The sequence below is a fragment of the Monoraphidium neglectum genome (genome assembly GCF_000611645.1).
Source record: "Monoraphidium neglectum strain SAG 48.87 unplaced genomic scaffold scaffold00477, whole genome shotgun sequence".
NCBI lineage: Eukaryota > Viridiplantae > Chlorophyta > Chlorophyceae > Sphaeropleales > Selenastraceae > Monoraphidium > Monoraphidium neglectum.
Window position 1 is genome coordinate 1 of NW_014013151.1, and position 10,160 is coordinate 10,160.

Consider the following 10,160-nt stretch of genomic DNA (forward strand, 5'->3'; position numbering starts at 1 on the left):
CCTCCGCGCCCACCCCTAGGTCGAACAGCGGAGCCAGCCGCGATATGGTCGCGTCCATGTGCGCGGTCTTTTCCGGCCCGAGCGTCGCGCGCGCGCGGTTCAGGACGCGTGAGCACTGGTTGCTGAGGTCAGCGAGCTCGTCCAGCGCCTCAGCGCCCCCAAACAGGTCGAAGCGCCGCGCAAAGCCGCCCTCCGCGGCGCCGCCGAGCGCGGCGGGCGTGGCGGCGCCGGCGCCGGGGGCGGCGAGGGGCTCGAGGGCGCCAAGCACGTTGCGGCCGACGGTCTGCGGCGCGGCGCGCGCGGCGCGCAGTGGCGCGAGCGTTCAGAGGTACGCGGGGGCCAGGCGGGGCCCTGGCTGGCTGCCCTGGGGTCATGAATGAGCTTGAGAAGGAATGCCGTCCAAGCGTCTGCATTGCACATGCATGCATGCATGCATGCGGCGCATCGAGCGCATGACAGGCGCTCCCTGCAGCTGGCTGTCCCACTGGCAACACGATACAACAGCAAACACCACCAGCACATGCACGTGCACGCGGCGACGCACCTCCAGGCCCCTCTCGAGTGTCTGCCCGAGCTGCTCGGCGGCGCTCCGAAGCGCCTTGACCGTCCCCGCGCCGCCATGCATATCCTGCGCCAGGCCCATGGTCGCGGACTCCACCTGGCACAGTGGGGTCCGGGGGTCCGGTGGGGTGGGTGAGCGAGAAATTGGCGTCATTGACCACTGCGGCTGCGAACCGTTTAGAGTGCAGGCCAGCACCTAGTCCCTCGAAAGGCGGGCCCTGCAGAGCGCAGCTGTGCACACACGAAACCATCAACTCTGCCTATGACAACAAAGCGTGCGACGCGAATGTGACGTGGCGCCCCTTGGACCCAGAAAACCTCCCAGGCAGGAAACTCGCCTGTGTGGTGACTTGCTTCGCCACCGAGCCGATGCCACCCCACAGGCTGCCGAGCGCCTTTGCCGCGCCTGCTGCGAGCTGCTCCATACTGTCATCAATTGCCTGCAGGAAGCGCGCAGCGGTGCTGAGCGGCTTGATTTGGACCTAAATTCGCTCACGTGTTTCAACCCTGCCAACCAAAACGCGAGCGTGCAACCGGAGGGCTCTTATGCAAGTTTGCATGTGCACACACACAGGCCATTTTGTGCACCATCCCGCCACCCACCCATACATACGCGCGCGCACACACACACACACACACACACACACACACACACACACACACACTCACACACACACACACACAAACACCCTTCACGCCACACGGCAAAAGCAGCACGCCACGTTTCCGTGCATAACAACACTCGCCGGCTCCCCCACCCGCAGTCCAGCAGTGATGCTGCGGTCGTCATCCCCGCCTGCTTCGCCGTTGCCGGCTGCACCGCCCTCGTCGTCCTCGCGCTTGGCCATGACGACAGGCCCTCGCCCCGCCCGCACGGCGCCCGGCGCCGCCGCCGCCGCCGCCGCCGCGGCGCTGCCCGGCGCCGCCCCCGCCCCTGGGTCCCCGCCGTCCTCGCGGGGCGCCTGATAGCGCGACAGCCGCTCGGCCTCGGACTCGCCGTCCGCCGTGGCCTCCGCCAGCCCCTGCTGCAGCGTCCCTGCGACCTCCCTGGCCTCCTTGGCGGCGGCGAGCGCGGCGCTGTGCAGCTTGCTGCCGATCGAGGCGAGGCCGCTGCCCAGGCCCCAGCCGCTGCCCAGGCCCCAGCCGGCAGCGCCGCTGGCGGCCCCGGCCGAGGTCGTCGATTGCACCATAGGCGCAGGAGGCTGCTGCTGCTGCTGCTGCTGCTGCTGCTGCTGCTGCTGCCGCTGCTGCTGCGACTCCTGCGCCATGGGGTCCTGCCGCAGTGGCGCTAGCTGAGCTTGAGCAGGCGCCTCGCCCGCTGGCAGTCCCTGCTGCTGACTCAGAGAGCTTTGCTGCTGGTCCTGCTGCTGTGATGCATGGGATGCCTGGGGTGCGGGTTTGAACGGCTGAGGAGCCCCCTTGTTCTGCACATTCGGCTGCAAATCGGGCGCAGCGGCCGGTGCTGGTGCTGCTGTTGGCGCGAGCGCAGGGGCAGCCGCTGCAGTCGCAGGCGGGACAGTAGCCCGAGGCTGTGCGTCATCATCTTCCCAATCCCATCCATCTTCTTCAGCCATCTGGGTGTGCGTTGGCTACTTGTAGATCGATTTGAGCGGGCTCGAAATGCTGGCGTGGCCTCGCCGTGATGCGACAGGGGCGAGAGTGTTTGAATCAAGGCGCAACCGTTTCAAAAGCGCATCTGTGACCAGCAGGTGGCTATGTGCAAGCCGTGCTGTGGGTCGACTAGGCCGCGGCTGCACCAGGGCTGCACGCGCACACAGCGTGAGGCGCGTCGCGAGAGCCTATGAGCTCAGCTGCTGCTTATAACAGCATGTGGTGGACTCTGCTCGCTGTTACCTGATTATATGTCATGAACAGGCGCAAAGGCCAATGGCAGCACGTTGCTCGGTTGATCGTCAAGTGTCACACAAACCATGGATGTGAACAAACCCCCCGCGTCGTCAGCAATGCTGTCTGAGCCTGACCTATGCACATGTCATAATGCTGTCAGAGGGGCTCAAAGACGATGCGCTGGCAGATATCATACATTGCGTTGCACCAGCTGCGCACCACGCACCAGTCAACGCACGATGGGCCCCCACCACAAGATGCTGCGCAACTCCCTTCAGCTGCCACAAGGATCATATTTGCACGCGTTACCGGTCCACGTCTGTGGATGAGGGTAGTGCTAAACTACCGTAATCCCCGTTATAAATCCAAGTTTTTGGCGCGCATACGAATTGTTCAGTCACGATGTTGACCGCTGTTGCAGGCGTGGTAGCGCCATGCAATGCAATGTGCGGCGCCTGAGCCCGATACACGTTGTCGCCATTTGAATCGCATCGCTCCACGCTCATTTGCCGCAGATCTACTCAGATCACATAAGATCAATGTCACACCAACCTTCGATATCCACGTGTTTGCAAAGATCGCGATGTACATGCCATGCATATCGCATCTGCCGCCCTGGGACGGCGCCCCTGCGCTGCCCGCCGCCAGAGGAGCAGCACCGTTGGCGGCAGCGGCGCTGCCTGGTGCCCGCGCTGCCCCAAACATGTCCACGCAGCGACGGCGATCCCGCGTCGCCGCATGCGGCGCGTGCGCTGCATATACCTCGCGCCTTGGAGCCCTCCCAGCTGGTGGCGCTCTCGGCGACGCCGGTCATCAAAGTGGCCGCCCTCTGCGGCACTGGCGTGCTGTGCGCGCGGCGCGGGCTGCTGCCAGCAGAGGGCAGGTAGGCGCAGCACGCGCTGGTGGCGACGTGACCGGGCGGCGTGCTTTCAACCTTGCAGATGCAGCCTGTGACGAGCGTCGAGCAGCCCATTCCTTGTCGTGCATGCTGCGCATGACCCCTTCCCTGCACCTCATGCAGGCGCCTGCTGAGCGGACTGGTGATGAACGTCTTTCTCCCGGCTCTCCTGCTGTCGAAGCTCGGCTCCTCGGTGGACGCCCGCCAGGCGGTGGCGCTGTGGCCCCTGGCCGCCAACATGGTCGCGTGCCACCTGGTCGGCCTGCTGCTCGGCGGCGCGCAGGTGGCGCTGCTGGGCGTGCCGCAGGAGCTGCGGGCGCAGACCGTCGTCATCCCGGCGCTGGGCAACGTGGGCAACTTGCCGCTCGTCCTGGTGCCTGCGCTGCTGGCCAGCCCCGGCATGCAGGCCGCCGGCGTCGGCCCCAACGGGGGCGCGGGCGACCTCGGGGTGGCTTATGTGATGTTTGGGTTTTTCGTGGCCAGCTTCATCCAGTTCCCGGTCGGTTGGCTGATGCTGCAGCGCCCTGAGGCTGAGCCCGCGGCGCTGGCAGGCAGCTCGCCATCGCTGGCGAGCGCCACGCTCGCGGCCGGGCCGAGCGTGATGGCGGCAGGCGCCGTCGGGGCTGCCCTGCCGGGCGGTGGCAGCACCGGCACGGCGGCCTCAACGGCAGTTGGCGGCAGCGTGGCGGCAGTAGCAACGCCTCTGCAGCAGCAGCAGCAGCAGCTGCAGCAGCAGCAGCAGCAGCAGCAGCAGCAGCGTTTGCGAGCGCTGGCCAAGGGCATCTTTACGCCGCCAGTGATTGCGTGTTTGTTAGCAGTGCCAGTTGCATCAGTGCCAGAGCTGCGAGACGAGCTCTTCAGGCCTGCGGGTGCGAGAGGGCAGGGCTGCCTTGCCTCAAAGGCGTGCACAAGTGCGGCCCTCAAGCATGGGGGCTTCATCATTCACCCTTTGTCCTACAATCAATCTACTTGTGCTTGCGCGACCATCGTCATCATCCCAATCCACAATGCCAAGGGGGCCGCATGGTCAACCCGTGCCCTCCACCGCTCATGTTTCCCCCTCGTTTTTGAATGTAGGCTCCCTGGCGTTCCTGGGTGACGTCATCGACCGGCTGGGGGCGCCTATGATCCCGTGCCTGTTTCTGGTGCTGGGCGCCAACCTGGCAGAGGGACCTGGCAATGCGCAGGTGGGCGTGGCGCGCCCGACGAGCTGTGCCCACGGCCCGCCGCAAGTCGTGTGCTGCCGAGTACTCAGGTGCACCTCGGTTGTTTGAAATTGTGCGATGTCGGTGTGGCGAACACTGGGCGGCAAACACTGCACAAAGCGGCCTGCCACCTTGAGCTGGTCGTCGCGCCGCCTCACCGCGCGGCGACGGGCAGGTGCCAATGCGCGTGCTTGTCGCGAGCTGCTTCAGCAAGCTGGTCCTGCACCCCCTCGCGGGCGCGGCCCTGGTGCTCCTCTCGCTCCGCGCGGGCCTGCTGCCGGCCGACATGGACCCCGCCATCCCGCTGGTGATGATGATCGTGTGGGCGACGCCGACAGCGGTGCTGGTGCACGCGCTGGCGACAATGATGCAGGTAGGATGGGAGGGGTTGCGTGGTCGGGCTGGCCTCCTCCACCCCCGTGTTGCCTGTGCCGGTACACATGTGATAGCTGTTGGGGGCGAGCAGTGAGTGCGCACTCTCCTCATCCCTTGTCCGTTGTTGTTTGAACATGCTTTCTGCACTCTAGCGCAGCAGCCGCTTATTGCCTGTTAGGGGTGCCGTGGCAGGTTTTGCCCACGCTCTTCTGCCGCACCGTATGCCCAGCCCTGCGACATGACATTGACTTGAGTCGCAACTGTTTGTTTCCCCATTTCTACAAATCACTGTGCATGCGCGCCTGTCCTCCTGCAGAACGGCGCCGACCAGGTCGCTTCTCTGCTGTTCTACCAATACATCGCCAGCCTGGTCACGCTGCCCGTGTTCATGGGGCTCGTCCTCCAACTGTACACCACCGGCCAGCTGGCGCCCGCGGCGTACGCGGCCGCGGCGGCCCTCCCTGCGGCGTGATGTGACCCGGGCACGAGGCGCTGCTCGTTTGCGCTGTGTAGGCTCTGATTTGTGACCCGTCTGGCAAATTCACCGCTCACGTCACGGGCTTGCATGTTTTCTGATGTGAAGCTGGAACGCAGGGCTGGCTTTGTTGAGACTGTATGCATGTCAGCTTGCACATCCGCATCCCACCAAATTGTGTTGCCACTGTGCAGAAGGCCTGGCAGGCGCCATCATAATACGGATGTTGCAGCGCAAGGCGCCGCCCTACTGACTGGGCGATCCAACGGAAAATGAGGCACCACTGAACTTGCACACTCTGCTGGGCAGCAGCCCGTAGACTTTCGAGCCACCACCAGGCTGACATTTTACCCAACGAATGGCGCATTATGACTTCAGCTGCATGAAGTACCCACCCATCAACGGTCAAACTAGTACACATGTAGTGAGGTGTGGATCGGGGGCAGTGCATTGACATGATGCCTAGCCCACAATCAATTGCCTAGCCTGGAATCACCGAGTAACATGCTGTGTGTGCTTGAGCTACAAACTGTGTCTGAGCTGGTGCGGCTGCTGCCTCAGCACCGCAATGCATGCGCTGCCGTGCTATTGCGGTGTGACAGTGCCCCCCAGGGGGCACACTGATGCCTGTGCAGAACGCCGTGAAGCAGCCAATGCTTTGGTGCGGCATAGCATTGCATAAAAGTTCAATCAATCAGCCGCTACAACCATTGATATAGCCCTTGGACAACCGTGTTTGTCGGAATTGAGACGTCGAGACCGCGAGTCGGGACTCTTCCACACGAAATGCAGGCGCTCGCGCAGCAAACAAGGACGGTGCGTGTGTGAGGCGTGATGAAATTGATTGAGGCATCATAAAGTGTGCCCTTACCTGCGCATGGCATCGCCTCGGCGCAGCAGCATGGCCACATCAGTGTGTCAAATGCGCGCTGCACCAGCGAGCTTGCCGCCGCTCCGCCATTGCCCATGCGGATCAGGGCGATGGTCCCTGTGCTGGTGCTCTAGAAGCGGGTTATCACGACTAGCTTCCCATGCCATTGCTAAGCGTGTCATCTCGCCCTCTGTGCCCTGCTTCACATACTCAGGTGGCGCCTGGCCGGCAGCGGACTGTCGCAGTGGCGGCGCGTAAAGCTGCTGGCAAGACCGCAGCGAAGACCACAAGGGCGGCCCCCAAGCAGGCTGCCAAAGGCGCCGCGTACATCTGCTTGGACTGCGGTTGGGTTTACAGCGGCCAGGACGGACCTTTTGAAAAGCTGCCGCGCAATTACAAGTGCGCCATCCGGGATGTATGAGATGGATGCTGTGTTGCGGAGGAAGGCCGCAGCGGAGACTGGGGAAGGGTGGGGCCTCAGACGACAAGCGGCAGCCCGGAAGAGCCCTCTGACAGCGTGCGTGCTGCTTCGCATCTCACAAGCTTGCTGCCCTGCGGTACCGGCCTGCCTGCATCCCCTCTGACCCCTCCCCGCACTTCACACAGGTGCCCTGTCTGCCTGAGCCCCAAGAGCCGCTTCGTGCCCAAGGACCAGCCCAAGAGGAGCTCCGCCATCCGCCGCGCTGAGGGAGACGGCGTGGTCGGCGAGGAGGACAAGAGCCTCCTGCTGGCTGCGGCCGGCGGCGCGGCGGTGCTGCTGGGGCTGCTGTACTTCGTGCTCAACTCGCAGGTGTCGCCATGAGTTGAGCCGACTCTGCTGCGCGCCTGCTATGCTATATAAACCAGCCCGGTCATGGGCGTCACATGAACCAGCTTGCGTAACTTTGGGTGATGTATCTTGTGTAAACGGCTTCCTCGCCTCCTTGCATCCCCCATGCACAGAGGCGCAGTGGTCTCACCCATTGCCAGGTTCAGCACGGTCACCTGTGCAGTCAATGCGTCGCACGCAGTCGCCGGTCTCAAACCGTCATGTTCACTGGTGCTTGCGCGATGCCACAGCTCTTTCAATGCATCCATAGCCGAACGCTTGAGCTTTGCAGACCGTAGAGAGGGCCGAGCTGGGTGAACTAAGCGGCATCGACCTGGCTGTGTATCTGGCGCCGCGCTCGAGCTGTGAATCAATTAAAATCTATCGTCATCCGTGTGGCGCGGTCTAGGTGCCACGTGAGGGGAGGCAGCAGTCAACAACATCAAGCCTCGTTCTGCCCGCGTTCCTGAGGACCCTGCCCGGTCTGGCAACGAGGGATCGTGAAAGGCCTGATAGTGAAGCCAGATAATCGTCCAGGAAAGTCGTGGGCGTAGCAGGATGCAGAAGCGGCGCGTCGCGCCCAGGTTTGAGCGAGAGCGCCGCAAAGCGCAGTAATGATGCAGGAGCCTCGGGCCGGCCTCCATGCGGCTGGCTCACAGGCAGCTGCAGGCGGATCAGGCGTCGCCCTGCGCCCAGGTGTTGCAGGGGCGTCCTCGGGTGCCCGCGCAGCGCATGTAGGGGCGCTTATGTCGCTCGCCCCGGGCTCTCAGGCTGCTGGCGCTGCGGCCATTTTGCGGCTCGGAGACCATGCAGGGACATCAGGCAGCGGCGCCGAGCAGCTGCAGCAGCACCAGCAGCACCAGCAGCAGCAGCGTGGGGTTTGCTCCTCGCATTCCAGCCTGTGGTGGCCGGTGCAGGCTCAAGGCCCGCAGCCACAGCAGCCGCAGCAGCAGCGGCTGCCGCAGCAGGCTGTGAGTGCCGCGGTGTACGCGCCCGTCGTCAGCATTCTCCCCCCGCATTTGGCACTGCCATGCATGGCCGCCGCAGGCGTCCTCCTGCCCGCTGGATGTTCTGCAGGTGCACTGCAGCCCGGTTTGGGACCACCGTCTTGGGCGATGATACAGCCAGGGCTGCAGCAGGAACATCAGGAGCAGGACTTGCAGCAAGAACGCCAGGTGGAGCAGCAGCAGCAGCAGCAGCAGCAGGATCAGCAGCAGCGCCAAGAACGCCAGGTGGAGCAGCAGCAGCAGCAGCAGCAGGAGCAGGAGCACGAGCACGAGCAGCAGCAGCAAGAACGCCAGGTGGAGCAGCAGCAGCAGGAGCAGCAGCAGCAGCAGCAACAGCAGCAGCAGCAGCAGAAGCCGACACCGGGACGCCTGCGGCGGGAGCGGTTTCAACGGAAGCAAGAACTGCAGCGGTTGAAAGAGCAGCTGCAACTGCAGCAGCTGTACCAGCAGCAACCAGGGGGCCGTGATTTAGGGCAGGAGGAGCAGCCGGAGCATCAGCAGCACCAGCAGCAGCCGCCACAAAGCCTTGCGGAGGACACGAGGCAGAGGCAGCACGAGCAGCGGGAGCACGGCCGCCACAGCGCCCACCGCGGGCGCGCGCCGCGTCCGCAGCCACCACCGACCAGCACGGCCGCCGCTGCCTCTACAGCCTCCAGCAACAGCAGCGCCGAGCCGTCACCTCGGGACGCCCGCCCCAGCAGCCGCTGCAGCGGCTCTCCTCGTGCGGCCGCCGGCCCGGCATCAAGGCCCCCGCCGCCGCGCTGCTCAGCGTGGCCCGCCCCTGACGCCGTCACTGAGGGCCCCGCCGCCGCGTCTGCTGCGGCGGCAGCGGCGGCAGCGCCGCCGTCGGGCCTCGAGAACCATGGCTGGGCTTGGCTGGTGGAGGGCGTCCTCCAGCAGGTGGCGTCGCACCTGGCCGCCACCACACACGTCCGCGCCTTCCGCCTGGCCTGCCGCCACTGGCGCGCTGTCTGCGACCGCAACGTGCGGTCGCTCGCGCCCAGCCGCATGTGGCCGCGCACCGTGGCGGCGCTGTTCCCGCGCCTGCAGCTGCTGGAGTTGACGCAGTGCAGCAACGTGCGCAACAGGGACCTGTTGGTCCTCGCCAACAGCGCGCTGCGGCTGCGCGGCCTGACCCTGGGTGACGACCTGCGCCGCCCCTGGGTGACCAACCGGGGGCTCGCCTCCGTCGGACGCATGACAGGGCTGCGGGGCCTCGCGCTGCACGACTGCAACCAGATTACGAACAAGGGGCTCGAGGAGCTGCGGGGGCTGGCTGGGCTTGGGAGCCTCAGCCTGAAGGGGTGCACGAAGATCACAAGCAGCGGTCTGGAGGTGCTGCAGGTGCGTGTGTGTGTGTGTGTGTGTGTGTGTGTGTGTGTATGTGTGTGTGAGCAAGTCACTCGAATGTCGATGTGTGATTGCCTGTGGAAGTGAAACAGAGAAAGAGATAGTGTTTGTGTGCAGGGGTGTGTGTGTTAGGGGGGGGTGTATGGGTGGAAGTGCGCGCGCGCACTCGCACGCTCTCTTGCCCATGAGTGCGTCTGTCCGCGCAGGACAAGGTCGGTTTGGGCCAGAGCGAAGTATATTAGTGGCAGAGCGTTGACAAAGATGCCGGTGGGCTTGCGGTTTTACGGATTCCGCCACAGCGACTGCGTCACTGTTTGCCGGGTGATCCTCCTCGGGGTTGCTTCTGCTAGCTCACATCTCTCCGCATCGCCTCATGCCCTTGGCCCCGCGCCCTTCACCCTGCCTCTAGGGCCACACCGCGCTCGCCAGTCTCAACCTGTACGGCTGTCGCCGCATCACCGACCGCGGCCTGGCTGCCCTGGCGCGCCTGCCTCTGCGTGCGCTGAGCCTGGGGCTGAGTCGCGTCAGGGACGAAGGGGTGGAGCAGCTGGCCAAGCTCACGCAGGTTTGGGAGGAAGATGTGGGGGATGCTGGTCAGGTGGAACGCTTGCATCCCGCCTTGCGAGTGCATTGAGGTGCTGTGGAGGTAGCCTTGAGGCCCAGAGCACGCACTCCAGCTTGGAACCAGGTCCCAGCTGCCTGAGATTTTCTCAAGCTCCGTGGCCCTGTCTGCGGCGTTTCTCGCGGCCCTCCCCCCCACCC

The 10,160-nt window shown here is 64.7% G+C and overlaps 4 protein-coding genes across 4 annotated transcripts in view; 3 read left to right on the top strand and 1 right to left on the bottom strand.

The window, feature by feature from the left end:
- Window positions 1-1,319: 1,319 nt before the first annotated feature.
- Window positions 1,320-2,135, bottom strand: MNEG_3689 (hypothetical protein; the record flags this gene model as incomplete). Its single annotated transcript, XM_014047828.1, has 1 exon — window positions 1,320-2,135. A coding segment is annotated over one exon (816 nt), but the record flags the coding sequence as incomplete, so codon positions are not given.
- Window positions 2,136-3,452: 1,317 nt separating this feature from the next.
- MNEG_3690 (hypothetical protein) lies at window positions 3,453-5,359 on the top strand (the record flags this gene model as incomplete). Its single annotated transcript, XM_014047829.1, has 4 exons — window positions 3,453-4,176; window positions 4,385-4,494; window positions 4,688-4,885; window positions 5,204-5,359. The coding sequence occupies 4 exons, from the start codon at window positions 3,453-3,455 to the stop codon at window positions 5,357-5,359; spliced, it is 1,188 nt and encodes a 395-aa protein (XP_013903283.1).
- Window positions 5,360-6,148: 789 nt separating this feature from the next.
- MNEG_3691 (hypothetical protein) lies at window positions 6,149-7,035 on the top strand (the record flags this gene model as incomplete). The annotated part of the gene is made up of 3 exons (XM_014047830.1): window positions 6,149-6,178; window positions 6,448-6,632; window positions 6,840-7,035. The coding sequence occupies 3 exons, from the start codon at window positions 6,149-6,151 to the stop codon at window positions 7,033-7,035; spliced, it is 411 nt and encodes a 136-aa protein (XP_013903284.1).
- Window positions 7,036-8,156: 1,121 nt separating this feature from the next.
- The window catches only part of MNEG_3692 (hypothetical protein), a gene marked incomplete at both ends in the record, with an annotated part of 4,323 nt that continues 2,319 nt past the window's right edge, over window positions 8,157-10,160 (top strand). The window contains one exon of the mRNA XM_014047831.1: window positions 8,157-9,392. Within this exon, the coding sequence (XP_013903285.1) occupies window positions 8,157-9,392 (1,236 nt within the window). The remainder of the gene's footprint in view (window positions 9,393-10,160) is intronic.